The 19,588-nt window shown below is 39.1% G+C and overlaps 1 protein-coding gene across 2 annotated transcripts in view; it reads right to left on the minus strand.

Moving 5' to 3' along the window:
• Positions 1–19,588, minus strand: part of gpc1a (glypican 1a) — a 109,268-nt gene that overhangs the window by 80,935 nt on the left and 8,745 nt on the right. The window contains exon 1 of one of the 2 annotated variants that reach the window (XM_060941262.1): positions 4,345–4,375. The exons of the other annotated variant lie outside the window; for it this stretch is intronic. Coding sequence (XP_060797245.1) covers positions 4,345–4,360 — 16 coding nt within the window. The 5' untranslated portion in view covers positions 4,361–4,375. Of the gene's footprint in view, positions 1–4,344; positions 4,376–19,588 lie in introns of those variants that run through there. 2 annotated transcript variants of the gene reach the window in all.

Raw genomic sequence — 19,588 nt, forward strand, 5'->3', positions numbered from 1 at the left:
AACTATCAAATTGTTATGGATTTATTGTATTGATACGCTCTTAGTGAACCATTACACCACTGGTTCTTAATCCATGCTTTCCCTCAACTCAGTGTGCTAAGTGAGCAATAAGTCAAGCCAAGGGGTCCCTAAGATTGCGACTAAGACGTACTGGACCTTGAATGGAGAACTGCAACTACAAATCTGCAAGCATTTGCATGAAAACAAATTTGTAAGAAGAGATAAAAACGAGTAACTGGCAAACTCTTAAGACAAATTTCACTACTGGTTTAACTGTAAAGAAAAAAGTTAAGAAAAATTAAAAACAGTAATATATTTTCTATAATATATAGACCCCTTCGCATGTTTGTAAACAAACCGACCGTTGCCAGGATGCGCGCGCAGCCTGGACCCAGAAACAATGGCGCTGCCCATAGACCGGCATTATGAGCTGTCAGATTATGTAAAACAACTGTCATTACAAGATCGAGAATGCTACATAAATAAGTTAACTCTAACAAGTGGACATCACCTACCGGATCCGTATTTAATTAAAGAGTGGACGGACGATGTTAGTAAGTTCCCTGGTATACAATGGCCAGATATATACTCGTACCTTATTGACAAGACTTCAGTGTACACCCACGAAAAACTTCGTGCCTACAAGTCTTTAGACGCATATGATTATGTTATGTGCGGGCATGTACAACTTGATTAACAATGGGACATTCATATTCATTTTGTTTTAATCAGATTATGCCAGTGATGTGATGGCAATGTGGCTTTAGCTACAACAGCAAATACCAACACTAAACAGCAATTTGCAGGAGGTAATGGCATGAAAGGAATGATAGTGTAAAGAGTGCAGCTAAGAGAAATCAGAGCTGCGTAAAAAGCGAGAGGCAGAGAGCAGAAATGAAACTGAACGGGGCGGGAGCTAGGTTAGAGCAGTCAACGTATGTTGGCATTTAGAATGAGGGCACACAATTTTACCTTTCCATCCTTGCTTTAAAATTGTGATTTTCGGCATACACAAATAATGATGGCACAAAATCTGGACTGCTTGAGTCAAGCGAGACCTAAGTTAACATGTTATCAATATTCATTACATTGTGTAACTATGACCCAGCTAATCAGACAAACGTTACCAAAGTATTTTGCTACATCAATAAACGAAGACTAGAAAGAATAAAAAAGAAAGATTTAATAAATAGCCTGATCTTACCTTTTGATAGTGCTTTCATCCCAGTCTACATGTTTGATGGCTTGTAGCCATAGACGTCGGCGATTTTTTTGGAATGGGTGAGATCCTGCTGGAATTCTGAACATTTTAACCCCATCACTGCTACGATTCTGACACCCGACAACACAACAACTAGGCATTTCTGAGTCTTTTTTGGGTCCAGGCTGCGCGTGCAATTTCCGCTTACGTATGAATGACATTTACTGCGAAGGGGTCTATAGTAATATATTTTTTATTTCTATCTATCTATCTATCTATCTATCTATCTATCTATCTATCTATCTATCTATGTTTTGTGTGTCAAAAACACGTCATTTCCACCATAGAGATAAACAACACCATATTAGCAGCAAAGATTGTAATATTTATGAGTATGACTTGAAAAGAACTTCTCAGAAATACTACTAACTGGTTAACTAGTCTTAGCAGTGAAGAGTAACCATTTTAAATACTCTTAGAAGTGCAGATCTCATATTATATATTTGTCTAGTGGTAACTGTGAGGATTATAACATTCATATATGTAACTTAAAATTCCACTGAAAAACACTGTCAGGTAGTTAGTTCATGTTAGCTAGCTGGCTAGCATTAACAGTGAAAACTATAAACATTTATTAATATGACTCGAAGTCCTTCCAAAAATCCTATCAGGTTAGCTTGTTAGCTCGCTGGCTACAGAGTTCCCACACATTTTACATTTCAAAATTCCATACTTTTTCCATATTCAAATTTTCAGACTTCATGGCACATTTTTCGGACCATATTTGATGCCACAGTACAAATAACTTGATGGTTATTATTTAAATAAATTATTTTAAAATACAACTGTTAACATGTATGTTACATTGTGAGTACAATGGTGCTTGAAAGTTTGTGAACCCTTCACAAACTTTATTATTACAAAATATCACAAAATATCATGTTAGCCTCTATGGTTTATGCCATCACTTTGTTCACTCGCGTTGGTTTGCTAGTTACAGTGGTGCTTGAAAGTTTGTGAACCCTTAAGAATGTTCTATATTTCTGCATAAATATGACCTAAAACATCATCAGATTTTCACACAAGTCCTAAAAGTAGATAAAGAGAACCCAGTTAAACAAATGAGACAAAACTATTATACTTGGTCATTTATTTATTGAGGAAAATGATCCAATATTACAAATCTGTGAGTGGCAAAAGTATGTGAACCTTTGCTTTCAGTATCTGGTGTGACCCCCTTGTGCAGCAATAACTGCAAATGAACATTTCCGGTAACTGTTGATCAATCCTGCACCCTGGCTTGGAGGAATTTTATCCCATTCCTCCGTACAGAACAGCTTCAACTCTGGGATGTTGGTGGGTTTCCTCACATGAACTGCTTGCTTCAGGTCCTTCCACAACATTTTGATTGGATTACGGTCAGGACTTTGACTTGGCCATTCCAAAACATTAACTTTATTCTTCTTTAACCATTCTTTGGTAGAACGACTTGTGTGCTTAGGGTCGTTGTCTTGCTGCATGACCCACCTTCTCTTGAGATTCAGTTCATGGACAGATGTCCTGACATTTTCCTTTAGAATTTGCTGGTATAATTCAGAATTCATTGTTCCATCAGTAATGGCAAGCCGTCCTGGCCCAGATGCAGCAAGACAGGCCCAAACCATAATACCACCACCACCATGTTTCACAGATGGGATAAGGTTCTTATGCTGGAATGCAGTGTTTTCCTTTCTCAAAACATAACGCTTCTCATTTCAACCAAAAAGTTCTATTTTGGTCTCATCCATCCACAAAACATTTTTCCAATAGCCTTCTGGCTTGTCCATGTGAGCTTTAGCAAACTGCAGATGAGCAGCAATGTTCTTTTTGGAGAGCAGTGACTTTCTCCTTGCAACCCTGCCATGCACACCATTATTGTTCAGTGTTCTCCTGATGGTGGATTCATGAACATTAGCCAATGTGAGAGAGGCCTTCAGTTGCTTAGAAGTTACCCTGGGGTCCTTTGTGACCTCGCTGACTATTACACGCCTTGCTCTTGGAGTGATCTTTGTTGGTCGACCGGTCCTGGGGAGGGTAACAATGGTCTTGAATTTCCTCCATTTGTACACAATCTGTCTGACTGTGGATTGGTGGAGTCTAAACTCTTTAGAAATGGTTTTGTAACCTTTTCCAGCCTGATGAGCATCAACAAGGCTTTTTCTGAGGTCCTCAGAAATCTCCTTTGTTTGTGCCATGATACACTTCCACAAACATGTGTTGTGAAGATCAGACTTTGATAGATCCCTGTTCTTTAAATAAAACAGGGTGCCCACTCACACCTGATTGTCATCCCATTGATTAAAAACACATGACTAATTTCACCTTCAAATGAACTGCTAATCCTAGAGGTTCACATACTTTTGCCACTCCCAGATACGTAATACTGGATCATTTTCCTCAATAAATAAATAAATAACCAAGTGTAATATTTTTGTCTCCTTTGTTTAACTGGGTTCTCTTTATCTACTTTAAGACTTGTGTGAAAATCTGATGATGTTTTAGGTCATATTTATGCAGAAATGTAGAAAATTCTAAAGGGTTCACAAACTTTCCAGCACCACTGTAACCAGCAACTTCTTTCACCACTTTATGTAAGTTAGTATGTTGCCAAATAAATGCCAGAAGTAAGCAAGTAATTGCTGATATTATATAGGCCCCAAAATTTCTAGTGGCACCCCTGTTGCAAGGTACTGTAGCTCATACAATTCAGTCAAAACCAAACACAGACAGGTTTAATGTACAGTACAGCATTTTATTCAAGCTGCAATGCTAAGACAATGCAATGTTATTCTGTTTTTGCCAGCTAAATTTGAAAAACTAAACTGATACCTTCTGCCCGTAGCAGTAACAGGAGGGATACTGATGCAAATCTCATCAGAAGAAAAGGGAACAGACGTGCACTGACTTTGCTTCATTGAATATTATAATAGAGTAAAACTGTTTACTGTAAACACTGTTTCACACGCTGTTCAACAAAGAACTATACATAAAGTAAAATAATAATTAACAAATTATACATTAAAGGAATGCATTTTGAAAACTTAACATAGAACCGAGAAGAAAATGTAAAATCATTGGTCACAAAAAGTTTAGAACACTCTCACCCCTTTGTCGCTTCATGTCTCTCCGTCTGTCATAAGCATAAACACACCATCCCTCAAATACATACACACACACAAAGCAATGGAAACACCAAGGAAATCAGTTGCATCCTGTTTGCGTGACAGAGACGTCTATACACACATGATCAAATATGAAGATAAAACATGGTAGTAAGACTAAGAAGTCTTGTGTAAGTGCACCACACACAAATAAGTAAGGGCAACCATGTTCTCACACACATCTGTTCTAACACTTACACCTACATACACAAATTCTCTCTCTCTGTCTCTCTCTCTCTCACACACACACACACACACACACTAAGCAATGGAAACACCAAGGAAATCAGTTGCATCCTGTTTGCGTGACAGAGACGTCTATACACACATGATCAAATATGAAGATAAAACATGGTAGTAAGACTAAGAAGTCTTGTGCAAGTGCACCACACACAAATAAGTAAGGGCAACCATGTTCTCACACACATCTGTTCTAACACTTACACCTACATACACACACACAAATTCTCTCTCTCTGTCTCTCTCTCTCACACACACACACATACACACACACACACAGGCAAAAAACAAATGCACTATGATGCAGATACACAAATACCCAGACACATACACACAATATTTGCCATCATTCATGCCTGGGGCAGCCACACAACATCGGCAAAACTTGCCAGCTTTCAGAAAACTTACAATTACCGTCAAAGTAAAAAGTATGTGAACCTTTTGGAATTATCTGGTTTTGTGCATGAATTGGTAATAAAAAGTGATCTGATCTTCATCCAAGTCACAGGTACTGATACACAATGAGCTTAAGCCAATAACACAAAAAATTCTACTTTTTCATGACTTTATTATACAAATGCATTCAACATTCACAGTAGCGCTGGAAAAAATAAGTAAACCTTTGGATTTAATAACTGGTTGACCCTCCTTTGGCAGCAATGACCTCAACTAGGCACTTCCTGTAACTGCAGATCAGACCTGCACATCATGCAGGGGGAATTTTGGTCCATTCTTCCCTGCAGAACTGCTTTAACTCTTCCATATTCTTGGGTTGTCTGTGTATGGCTGTCTTCAAGTCATTCCACAGCATCTTAATAGGATTGAGATCTGGGCTCTGACTAGGCCACTCCAAAAGGCAGATTTTTGTTCTTCTGAAACCATTGTGCTGTAGATTTGATGCGATGTTTGGGGTCATTGTCCTGTTGCATCACCCAGCCTCTTCTGAGCTTCAGGTGACAGACAGACACCCTCACATTATCCTGGAGAATTTGTTGATAAATTTGGGAATTCATTTTCCCCTCAATGATGGCAAGCTGTCCAGGCCCTGACGCAGCAAAGCAGGCCCAAATCATGATGTTCCCACCACCATACTTTACTGTGGGCATGATGTTTTGATGTTGATATGCAGTGCCCTTTTTACGCCAAATAGAGTTCTGCTTGTTTCTCCCAGATAGTTCAATTCTGGTTTCATCACTCCACAAAACATTTTCCCAGTACCATTGCGGAGTGTCCAAGTGCTCTTTTGCAAAATTCAGGTGTGCAGCAATGTTCTTTTTTGACAGCAGTGGCTTCCTTCTTGGTGTCCTGCCATGGACTCCTTTATTGTCCAATGTTTTGCGTATTGTTGAATTATGAACAGAGATGTTAGCCAGTTCTAATGACATCTTCAAGTCTTTCGCTGTCACTCTAGGGTTCTTCTTTACCTCATTAATGATTGTGCATTGTGCTCTTGGGGTCATCTTGGCGGGGTGCCCACTTCTACGCAGAGTAGCCACAATACCCAATCATCTCCATTTACGGTATAGACAACTTGCCTGACAATAGACTGATGAATACCTAAAATCTTTGAGATGGCTTTGTAACCCTTTCCAGCCTTATGTAAGTTAACAATTCTTGATCTTAGGTCTTCAGATAGCTCTTTTGTGCGAGGCATGATTCCCATCTGGATATACTTCTTGTCAAAAGTTCAAACTCAAACTTTTCAGGGGTTTTTATCAATCAAAGTAATTCTAGGCCACACCTCTGAACTCGTTTCATTAAATGGAACCCAGGTGTGCTAAATTCTGACTGCAATGAGCTTTTTAAAAAGTCATTATCTCAGGGTTCACTTACTTTTTCCAACCTTCAATTTCACAGTTTGAATGATTTATTCAATATGGTCAAACATTCTTTGAAAATCTGTGTACTGTATCTTTAGTTATAGGAGACTGTCTTTGTTCATTATTGTGACTTACATGAAGAAATGACCATGTTTTATATGGGAATTAGACATAAATACAGTGGTATGCAAAAATTTGGGCACCCCTGGTCAAAATTGCTGTTACTGTGAACAGTTAAGCAAGTTGAAGATAAAATTATCTCCAAAAAGTATAAAGTTAAAGATGACTCATTCCCTTTATATTTTAAGCAAAAACAATTTTTTTTTTACTTTCATCTTTTACATTTTCAAAATGACAAAAAAGGAAAAGGGCCCGAAGCAAAAGCTTAGGCACCCTGCATGGTTAGTACCTAGTAACACCCTCTTTGGCAAGTATCACAGCTTGTTAACACTTTTTGTAGCCAGCTAATAATCTTTCAGTTCTTACCTGGGGGATTTTCACACATTTATCCTTGCAAAAGGCTTCCAGTTCTACAAGTTTTTTTTTGGCTCTCTTGCACGCACTGCTCTTTTGAGATCTATCCACAGATTTTCAAATGATGTTTAGGTCAGGAGACTGTGAGGGCCAGGGCAAAACCTTCAGCTTGTGCCTCTTGAGGTATTCCATTGTAGATTTTGAGGTGTGTTTTGGATCATTGTCTTATTGTAGGACCCGTCCTCTTTTTAACTTCACCTTTTTTTACAGATGGTGTGATGTTTGCTTCCAGAATTTGCTGGTATTTATTTGAATCCATGCTTCCCTCGACCAATGAAATGTGCCCTGTGCCACTGGCTGCAACACAACCCCAAAGCATGATTGATCCACACCCATGCTTCAGAGTTGGAGAGGGGTTCTTTTCCTGGAATTTGGCACCCTTTTTTCTCCAAACATACCTTTGCACATTGTGGCCAAAAAGTTCTATTTTGATTTCATCAGTCCACAGGACTTGTTTCCAAAATGCATCAGGCTTATTTACCGTAGATGCTCATTTGCAAACTTCAGACGCTGAATTTTGTGGCTAGGACGCAGGAAAGGTTTTCTTCTGATGACTCTCCCATGAAGGTCATATTTGTTCAGGTGTCGCTGCATAGTAGAACAGTGCACCACCACTCCAGGGTCTGCTAAATCTTTCTGAAGGTCTTTTGCAGTCAAACAGGGGTTTTTATTTGCCTTTCTAGCAATCCAACGAGCAGTTCTTTCAGAAAGTTTTCTTCATCTTCCAGACCTCACCTTGATCTCCACTGTTTCTGTTAACTGCCATTTCTTAATAACAATCTGAGGAAACAGCTACCTGAAAAGACTTTGCTACGTTCTTGTAGCCTTCTCCTGCTTTGAAAGCATCAATTATTTTATTATTCAGAATGCGAGGGAGTTGCTTAGAGGAGCCCATGGTTGTTGATTTTAGGGACAAGTTTGAGGAGTCAGAGAATTTACATAGCTTTGAAATCTCCATCATCTGACCTTTCCTAACGAAGAATTTGAACAAGCCACAGCTCAATAAGCTAATTAAGGTCTGGAACCTTGGTAAAAGTTACCTGAGAAGTCAAATATATTGGGGTGCCCAAACTTTCGCATGGTGTTCCTTTTCTTTTTTCACTCTCCAATTGTACAAAATAAAAATAATACACAAATCTTGCAGAAAACGCTGAAAAGAAATGTGTTGTCTTTACCTTTATGCCTTTTGGTGATCAGTTCATCTTCTGCTCACTTAACTATTCACAGTAACAGACATTTTCAGTAAGGGTGCCCAAACTTTTGCATGCCACCGTATAGAAAATTCCAAGGGGTTCACAAACTTTTTACTTTGACTGTACCCATACTTATATTTTTAATGTTGCAACATGCATTTGCACTGATTTTTTTTTTGTTCTGCATAGGTACGATGTAGCCCAATGTGCTAACATCAGATAGTTCACTGATGGCAGATGCTACAGAAATCACCTCAGACATCACATGCACATCTTGCCTTGTTTTAATTCAACATCATCAAATTCACACTGGTTTGAACATTTTGGCTTAATTTTCTTTTTTAGAAGAGAAAGTGGGGCAATATTCTGGAAACAAATTTTTTTCCATACGCTTATCTTCCTTTTTCCATACTTATCCAGACCTGGAAATTACTAAAATCAAATTACATAATTTTCCATACTGCGTTAGCACTTTAGCTAGTTGGCTAATGCAAGCAGTGAAGAATATAATTTTGATAATTATGACTTAATCCTCTCCAAAGTCCTGTCATGTGAGCTTGTGAGCTGGCTAGTGCATACCTGTCAACCCTCCCGTTTTTCCCGGGAAGTCCCTTATTTTGACTTATTTCCCGCTGTCTTCCCGTTTTTTTATTTTCCCGAAAATATCCCGCATTATGACATTATATAAAAGTCCCGTATTTTCACAATATAAAAAAGTCGGTAGGTCCAGAATTCATGACGCGCCTCTGACAGGAGTTTACAGCAGGAAGTCGGGCCATGAATTCACGTCCCCGCCCTCTCAGGCATCAGTAATTACAGAACTACGTCCGGAGGCGAGGCTGAACAAGTGATTAGGTCCAGTGTTGCCAGATTGGGCGGTTTACCGCCCAAGTTGGGCAGTTTCAAGTGCATTTTGGCGGGTTTTGAACATATTTTGGGCTGGAAAACGTCAGCAGTATCTGGCAACACTGATTAGGTCTGAGGTGAAGATGGCGATGCTAATAGCTAAGAAAAACATTAGCCTCTCTTTCTTTGATGAGTTCAACAAGTGCGTGGCTGGAATGTTCCCAGACTCTTCCATCGCAAAGAAATTTTCCATGGGGAAAACGAAAGCCTCCCAAATAATCAAAGGTAAGCTACACATGTTTACATTAAGTATGTCCTGGCTAAGACCTCATAAAGAGCCTAGTGTAAACTAATTGGTGTATTAACTGTTTTATCCACTCATTGTCTATTTTATTTTCTATCTGAAACTTACCCATTTTAAATCACTCTTGGTTTAATATTTTATATTACTCTTTATTACTCTATCTATCTATCTATCTATCTATCTATCTATCTATCTATCTATCTATCTATCTATCTATCTATCTATCTATCTATCTATCTATCTATCTATCTATCTATCTATCTATCTATCTATCTATCTATCTATCTATCTATCTATCTATCTATCTATCTATCTATCTAGTGTTCCGAGGCCATGACTATGGTAAAACCATAATAAATTGCAATGGAATTGAATTTATTGACTGGTTATATAATGACCTTTCTTATTTTAACATAAGATACGTATTTTAGCCCTTAATTTGGGAAATAACTGGTACCACTGAAAGCAAATTAAAATAAATGTATAGTTTATTCACAAATGCACTCTATAAACCATAAGCATATTGAGTTTGGGTCTTGGCTATCACCAACATGCACCAGAGTACAGGAAATCACAAATACTAGATAGAAAATTGCCCCCCATTCAACTACACACCCACTTTTGGTGAAGGGTATGACTTTCCGAAATTTTCCCTTATTTTGAGTTAAAAATCTGGGAAATATCCCTTTTTTTCAAACCTCAAAGTTGACAGGTATGGGCTAGTGTACACAGTGATTATTATAAATACTGTATTTATTTATATGACTTAAAATTCTCTTCAGAAATAATATAAGTTGTTAGTTAGCTCACTAATGTTAGCTGTGAAGGCTATACTATGAACCTGACTTATAAAGCCTAATGAATGGTGTCATAAAATGTTAAGTATATTAAAGTTAGTAGTTAAGATTATTAACAAACAAGAAGACACCTTAACTCATTTAAAAACTTGTAACATTAACTCAGTGTTGGAAGCTGGCTCACAACATCTGTGAAAATCGAAATACATGCTGTATGTGACCTTAACTGAAAATGAGTTATACATGAAAATTTTCACATTAAAACTCAATGACACCTGCATTTGCATGTATACATGCAAGCACACATCTCCTGTGGCCTGCGATTTACTGACCAAGCCTATTGATGCCTTTAAGCATTGACAGAAAATAGAAACAGTCAGAGTGCTAAAACTTGGCCAATCACAACTTTGTCTTCATACCTCGCTACCGTTCCCATGGCCGGTGTCTCGATGGAAATTGGCACAGAACCATTTTGGTGGAAAAAAATGCAATTAATATTGACAGAGCAAAAAGTGACAGCAGGAGCGCTTGGCTCTGCGCTGAATTATTCACAACACTTGGGTTAGCGAGTGCTCAGCATGATGTGATGAACACTTGTCAGGAGCTGCAGACGACTGATTAGGAATGTAGCAGCAATTATGGATAAGTCAATAGAAAGCTCTTGTGCTGAAACTCAGATGTGAATGAGCTCATGTAGATGTGATGTAATTAAGTTTGTTTAAGTTTCGAAAGAAAGAAAGAAAGAAAGAAAGAAAGAAAGAAAGAAAGAAAGAAAGAAAGAAAGAAAGAAAGAAAGAAAGAAAGAAAGAAAGAAAGAAAGGCTGTGAACGGTAAATGAAAATAAGAAACATGCATGAAAAAATGAAATAAAGGAAGAATGACAGACAGCAGGTCACAGGTAACAAAGAATGGAAAGAGAGCGGGAAAGAGGGAGAATAAAAGAGAATAGAGTGCTTCCCTAAATCACTGGTCCTAAGTCAGTGTGTAGGTCTTTTTTATGCGTTATGGCTGTGAGCATTATGGCAGAATCATCATGAATAATGTTCAGCGCACTTTTTTTTCCCCTGCTCTCCAGTTAATTAAAGGAATAAATATCACAGTTTAATGACTGTCTGCTCAACATTTGTTAATAATTAGTGTCCTAGTTACACTATCAGCCGGCTGAAGATGAGCAATGCACCTCTGAGGACAGGTTCTAATGAGGAACTACTGCTGGATCTTGTTTCGACACGTTGTTTAATGAGCAAATACCTGTAGAGTCCGTTGGGAGTGTCTCACAATGCATGAACAGAAGCAAATCAGGGTCTGATCAGCAGGACATGGGCGAGTGTGTGTGGCCAGCAGACCCAGTATGACCCTTCATACTTCACACTGAACAAGAGTGTGTACTTTATAGTGCACTACACATAAGTCCATGAAATAGGAAGGATATGTGCTTATAAACCAATTTATTGAACATTTTCTATTCACACACACGCGCGCACACACACACATGGTTCAGTGACTTCCTGAATTTAATGAGAGATGAAAATATGAGCTTCAAATATATAGATGCAAACACACACACGCACGCATGCGCGCACACACACGCGCACATGCTTGTCTATATGGGTTAGTAGTGTGCAATGTGATCTTGTCTTTGTTTAACATGACCGCAGGGCTCATGGTGTCAGTCTCCGAGTCTTTTGCCGAACAATAAGGGGCCTCGCTGTTTAAAGATGGCTGACACCTTAGTCGTTGTGGTAATTTCAGACGTGCTTTAAGCTCCAGTTTCTCTATGACCTTTAAATACTGTTCATCAGCCACCTTTCCATCTATTCACAGTGCTGTGGAGCCACTATAAACCAAAATTATAAACCAGTCATTTTAAAGCAAAATTATATGCAATAGATGTTGGAACCCTGGAAGGTCAATGAGTGTGTATAAACGTATGTGCCCCCATAGACTCACACTGGATTTTGCCAATATCTAAAAGATTTTCTTCCTTTGACAGAATCAAAGTTCATGTTTTAAGAAAGAAAGAAAGAAAGAAAGAAAGAAAGAAAGAAAGAAAGAAAGAAAGAAAGAAAGAAAGAAAGAAAGAAAGAAATGATACCACACAGGGAGGGAGGGAAGGAAGGAAGGTAAAGGAGACAAAGAAAGACAGAATGAAAGTAAGTATAATTTTCTTAGAAATGTTTTTTTCATTTAATGCAATAATACATAATGCTTTATAAATTCTCACTGCAACACTGACTTTTTACTAACACAAATACACAGTCCGACTTGCTTCAATGAACTTTGTCACATAAAGAGTAATTCTGCGAAATCGGTAAAATCACTTTGAAAGTAAAAAAAAGACCACACTTAATTGGTTATCAGTTGTTTCAGTCAAACACAATACATCTTGATATTTCTGTTCGATCTGTATTGTTAGACTTACCCTGTGTCCGAAATCGCTCACTCATTCACTATTCCCTACTCCCTAGACAGGGAATTACTATATAGAGGACTATATAGTGAGCTCATTGGTAAAATGAAAAAACATTTTCGTACACTAGTCCATCATGGTGGTATTTACGTCATTATTGTCAAACAATTAAAACGTGCCAGATTAGTTGGCTGGTGGGTTTTAAAAATAATAAATACATGCATTTATTTTTTTTCGCGGTCCGGTTTCCATCAAATAGTGCGCTCTGATTGGCTCACGAGCGGTCCAGAATCCTACGATCCAGACCCCAGTTAAGGACCTTTGGCGACTCGCTCGTTCACAACAACAACATACATAGTAGCAATTTTTTGTCAATATTTTTGTCGCCTAGATCAGGGAAGTGATCTAGATCAAGTTTTCTTTTCAGAAAATTCCGAGTTGACGTAGCTTGTCAAACAGGTTTTTGACGAGCTTGTAGCAGGTTTGTTCTAAGTATGGTTTCCCTTTCGGGCGCTCTCATTTTGTTAGAATTTGGTAAAAAATAAATAAATATATTATTTACCAGCTTAAGGTCGGTCCGTATTGTGAAATACCGTGACCTCGGCCTTGAAAATACTGACCTCGGCCCAGAGGCCTCGGTCAGTATTTTCAAGACCTCGGTCACGGTATTTCACGATACGGACCTCCCAGCTGGTAAATAATATGCATTTTATTTTTTTCGCGGTCCAAATCCTGCGCTCTGATTGGCTGGCGAGCGGGTCTGTATCCTACGGTACGGACCTCAGTTACGGACCTCTGGCGACTAGCTCGTTCATGACAACAACAAACATAGTACAACCCCGATTCCAAAAAAGTTGGGACAAAGTACAAATTGTAAATAAAAACGGGATGCAATGATGTGGAAGTTTCAAAATTCCATATTTTATTCAGAATAGAACATAGATGACATATCAAATGTTTAAACTGAGAAAATGTATCATTTAAAGAGAAAAATTAAGTGATTTTAAATTTCATGACAACAACACATCTCAAAAAAGTTGGGACAAGGCCATGTTTACCACTGTGAGACATCCCCTTTTCTCTTTACAACAGTCTGTAAACGTCTGGGGACTGAGGAGACAAGTTGCTCAAGTTTAGGGATAGGAATGTTAACCCATTCTTGTCTAATGTAGGATTCTAGTTGCTCAACTGTCTTAGGTCTTTTTCGTCGTATCTTCCGTTTTATGATGTGCCAAATGTTTTCTATGGGTGAAAGATCTGGACTGCAGGCTGGCCAGTTCAGTACCCGGACCCTTCTTCTACGCAGCCATGATGCTGTAATTGATGCAGTATGTGGTTTGGCATTGTCATGTTGGAAAATGCAAGGTCTTCCCTGAAAGAGACGTCGTCTGGATGGGAGCATATGTTGCTCTAGAACCTGGATATACATTTCAGCATTGATGGTGTCTTTCCAGATGTGTAAGCTGCCCATGCCACACGCACTAATTCAACCCCATACCATCAGAGATGCACGCTTCTGAACTGAGCGCTGATAACAACTTGGGGCGTCCTTCTCCTCTTTAGTCCGAATGACACGGCGTCCCTGATTTCCATAAAGAACTTTGAATTTTGATTCGTCTGACCACAGAACAGTTTTCCACTTTGCCACAGTCCATTTTAAATGAGCCTTGGCCCAGAGAAGACGTCTGCGCTTCTGGATCATGTTTCGATACGGCTTATTCTTTGAACTATAGAGTTTTAGCTGGCAACGGCGGATGGCACGGTGAATTGTGTTCACAGATAATGTTCTCTGGAAATATTCCTGAGCCCATTTTGTGATTTCCAATACAGAAGCATGCCTGTATGTGATGCAGTGCCGTCTAAGGGCCCGAAGATCACGGGCACCCAGTATGGTTTTCCGGCCTTGACCCTTACGCACAGAGATTCTTCCAGATTCTCTGAATCTTTTGATGATATTATGCACTGTAGATGATGATATGTTCAAACTCTTTGCAATTTTACACTGTCGAACTCCTTTCTGATATTGCTCCACTATTTGTCGACGCAGAATTAGGGGGATTGGTGATCCTCTTCCCATCTTTACTTCTGAGAGCCGCTGCCACTCCAAGATGCTCTTTTTATACCCAGTCATGTTAATGACCTATTGCCAATTGACCTAATGAGCTGCAATTTGATCCTCCAGCTGTTCCTTTTTTGTACCTTTAACTTTTCCAGCCTCTTATTGCCCCTGTCCCAACTTTTTTGAGATGTGTTGCTATCATGAAATTTCAAATGAGCCAATATTTGGCATGACATTTCAAAATGTCTCACTTTTGACATTTGATATGTTGTCTATGTTCTATTGTGAATACAATATCAGTTTTTGAGATTTGTAAATTATTGCATTCCGTTTTTATTTACAATTTGTACTTTGTCCCAACTTTTTTGGAATCAGGGTTGTAGCATTTTTTTGTCAACATTTATCTTTTTTTATAATATTTATTTATAAGATTATCAAAAATCTTAGAAATTTTTGCCAGCATTTCTCAGTAGAATAGCATTAATTTTACAGCATGGATAGTGATAACGACAGTGTTCACAGCAAAAGCAAGTTTTACTATCCTGAGGAAGAAGAAATAAAATAAAACATTTCAGGAGAAAGCTAAAACCTGTAATTTGCTAACACTGAGCAAAAACATGGCTGAATCCTGAATGACTCAGTTTTGTATAAATAAGGGACTACATCAGCGGCAAAATGTAGTTTTTTTTCCTGCCATGGAAGTGCACTTGTATACCGAGGAGGAAGCAATTTGCATTACAGCCATGAATTCAAAATGGCGGCTCAGCTCGGTTTTCCATTTCGGGCGCTCTCGTTTTCTGTTAGAGTTTGGTAAAGAAAAAAATATATTATTTACCAGCTTAAGGTCGGTCTGTATGGTGAAATACCGTGACCTCGGCCTTGAATACTGACCTTGGCCCAGAGGGCCTCGCTCAGTACTTTCAAGACCTCGGTCACGGTATTTCACGATATGGACCTCCCAGCTGGTAAATAACATTTATTTTTTTCGCGGTCCGGTTTCCATCAAATCCCGTGCTCTGATTGGCTGGCGAGCGGGTCCGTATCCTATGGTACGGACCCCGATTACAGACCTCTGGCGACTTGCTCATTCACAACAACAACAAACACAGTAGCAATTTTTGTCAACATTTATTTTCGCATTTTTCAGGAGAATAGCATTAATTTTACAGCATGGATAGCGATAACGACAGTGTTCACAGCGAAAGCGAGTTTTGCTACCCTGAGGAAGACAAAATAAAAGAAAACATTTCAGAAGAAAGCTAAAAACCTGTAACTGCTGCCAATGCCAAGCAAAAACATGGCTGAATCCTGAATGACTCAATTTTGTATAAATAGGGGACTACATAGGCAGCAAAATGTAGTTTTTTTCCTGCCATGGAAGTGCACTTGTATACCAAGGAGGAAGCAATTTGCATTACAGCTGTTAATGAGGATTCAAAATAACATTAATTTTACAGCATGGATAGCAATAATGACAGTGTTCACAGCGAAAGCGAGTTTTACTACCCTGAGGAAGATAAAATAAAACATTTCAGGAGAAAGCTAAAAACCTGTAACTTGCTAACGCGAACAAAAACATGGCTGAATCTTGAATGACTCAATTTTGTATAAATAGGGGACTACATAGGCGGCAAAATGAAGCTTTTTTCCTGCCATGGAAGTGCACTTGTATACTGAGAAGGAAGCAATTTGCATTACAGCCGTGAATGAGGATTCAAAATGGCGGCTCACCTCGGTTTTCCCTTTCGGGCGCTCTCGTTTTCTGTTAGAATTTGGTAAAGAAAAAATAAATATATTATTTACCAGCTTAAGGTCGGTCCGTATGGTGAAATACCGTATTTTCTGGACTATAAGCCGCTACTTTTTTCCTAGGTTTTGAACCATGCGGCTTATACAAAGGTGCGGCTATTCTGTGGATCTTTCTTCCACCGCTAGGGGCGCTCTAACCGGAAGTAGAATCAAAAATAAGATAGACGAAAAATCAATGCAAAGAAGAATTAGCAGATCTTTAGCAGATAGAACACGCACGACAAATTACTAACTGGTAATTATTTTCAAATCCAGTGAAGATGATTAAAGTGACTTGTGGTTTCAAACACAGGAGAAATGAAGGTAAATAAATACCGGTTATTTTCTCTTGGTTCTGTTCCGTTTTAATCAGCAAAGTTGCTGCCGTGTTAAAAGGCACTGTTCGGAAAGAATCTGTTCAGGTACATACATGTACATTTACAGTACAAAATCGTTCTGTACATGCAGTAAATATCTAATTTTTCAACATAGATATCTGCGGCTTATAGCCCGGTGCGGCTTGTATATCTTTTTTTAAATTTTTTTTTAAAAATAGAGCGGATGCGGCTTATATACAGGTGCGCTCTATAGTCCAGAAAATACGGTACCATGACCTCAGCATTGAATACCTCGGTCATGGTATTTCAGGATACGGACCTCCCAGCTGGTAAATAACATGTATGTATTTTTGTGATAAATACATATTATACTGAGCATATTTCCCACATTAATCAATACAAAGTATTGTATTTCAGTTTTAAATCAAAGCTGAATACTTTCCTCTTTGCCACTGCCTTTTATTAAATCAAATTTGAGAATTTTAATGTGATTTCTTTCAGTGTGACCACAATGCTTGATGGGATATACTGCTTTGGTTAGTGACCATTGTTGTATACTACTTTTCGTGATGCATTGTGGGATACTTTGAGTGCACTATATAGGGTGTAAATAATCCTCACTAAGGTTTCGGACAGCACTACAAAATGGCGTCCCCACTATATAGTGAGTAGGGAGCGATTTCGGACACAGGGAATGTGTTTTTACATTACGTCCATCAACAGCCGCATATTTTTCGGCCAAATGGCTTCCTATATCTGTGTTAAAATGCTACCAATGCTAAACCTGTTAGCACTGAGTGGGAAGTGGTCAATACTGCCCATGTGGTAATACATAATACTGCATTGTCATTCTCATAATAATATTCAAGGCCTAAATTCAAGGGGTAACAAAACAATACTGTGACTGACATTTAAAAATGCAGCAGTTGCCTAGCACTCCACACATTTCACACAGTCACCATGGTGCCCATTTTGCCTGGTAAACGGCACAAGGAGCCATATCTGAAAATCACAGATTGTCTGGCGTGCCCATGCTGGTATGTTTTACAGCTCTTTAACGCTCCTGACTCAGTTCAATAACTCATAACCCAGTGCTTCATGAGATAAAATGGGTTACCATTTGGACAAAACTGGAATTATAAGGCTAGTGCTGCTAACAAGTAAGGGACGCTTCCAGCTAAACATGCCTACTTTGAGTTCCTTACGTGGTTTCTGACACTGAATGACACGCTTATTTATAAAAACGAACAAAAAGAAAGTTACACAGCTAAAATCAGTCACAGTTCCATCACATTCCTTCTTCAGCATGTAGTTTATGCCACACTCACAACCCGCCGTAAGCAGCGCCGGCGATTGCTATAGGCGACCTAGGCAATTGCCTAGAGCGCAAAGTGTGCCCAGGGGCGCCAAGGGCAACCAAAACCCCACCAAAAAGGAGGGATGGAGTTATTGAATGGAGATGTTACCAAGTGCATCAGTGGTGTACAGTATTTTCAACCACTGTGCTGCCGAACTCTAGTACCGCGGAACACTAGTGTGCCGTGAGAGATCACCAAGTGTACCGTGGAAAATTATAGAATGAATAGCCTACTGTCAGATTATCGAGTGTGTATCGAGTAAATGAAGAAATCCAAACTTTCGGGTGCGCAAGGGCGCAAACGAAGGCTACAGGAAGAAACAAATAGAGCCAAGTATAGAGGTAAGTCTGATCTAATCTCTCATATCAACCATACTTAAGGTCAACAATGAGTCAAGAACGTCTGAATGGGCTTGCTCTGATGAGCATCAACCAAGAGATCTCAAGAGAAATATCATTTGATGATATTATCAAGGAATTTGCCATTAGGAAGACCAGACGAGTCCCATTGTAATGTTACTTCAATAACAAAGTACCCATAATAGCACTTTTGTTTGAAAATACAGCCCATTGATGTCCTAACAGGGTGCTTAAGTTTGCACAATATAGAATTGTAGAATTTTTTATTCATTTAATTTGTTAATTCTTCAGAGATGACTTAACTTTTAATAGCAAAAAAGAAACTAAAATAATTTCTTGTTTATTGTCCATGCACTACACTTTGAACAGGGTGCGGAAGAGTTTTTGCCCATTATATGGAGATATGTATTGAATTTGTGTGGTCATTTTACTTTGTGACACTTTATGTGAATAATGATAACAATAATAACAATAATGAAAAAGATAAAAATGACTTCTTGTTTATTGTCCATGCACCGTACATTGTTTAATAGTAATAGAATAGAGTGATTAGATTAAAGTGTTATTTAGATGTTATTAGAGGGTTTTTTCCCTGGGGGGGGGGGGGGGGGGGGGGGCGCCAAAACTCAATCTCGCCTAGGGCAGCCAAAGACCTAGAGCCGGCCCTGGCCGTAAGTGTTTTGGACACGCACGGGGTGCAAGGTTTGGGAGCTCGCAGCCGTGCCACAGTGAACCCGGGGGAAAGTTTGGGGGAGGAGTACAGGCAAAGTACTTGTCAAGTACAGGTTGCATTCGGCAGGGGATAAGAGAGAGGAAGTGATTGGGAAAAGATGGGACAGAGGCCACCACTTCTGCCACCTTGCGTTCTGACATCGGTGTTCCTGTATTAGCAAAGCCAATATTGCTTCATGCTGCTCCTCAGCTTCTACCATCTACCTATAAAGGTCCAACTCCCTCAGTCGTTGTGGAGGTATGGCAACAGCCATCTTCTTCCCTTCTACAATGCTACATGCTACATAATCGGTTCCTTGGTTCCTCCCCCAATATATATACCCAGAGTCTTGCCCCTTGTGTCGCGTGTGGGTCGCGTGCACTGCTTGCACGCCACACACAGGGGTAGAAAATGAGATGTACTTTTGTC

Source organism: Neoarius graeffei, chromosome 15 (genome assembly GCF_027579695.1).
Source record: "Neoarius graeffei isolate fNeoGra1 chromosome 15, fNeoGra1.pri, whole genome shotgun sequence".
In the NCBI taxonomy this organism is placed as follows: Eukaryota; Metazoa; Chordata; class Actinopteri; order Siluriformes; family Ariidae; genus Neoarius; species Neoarius graeffei.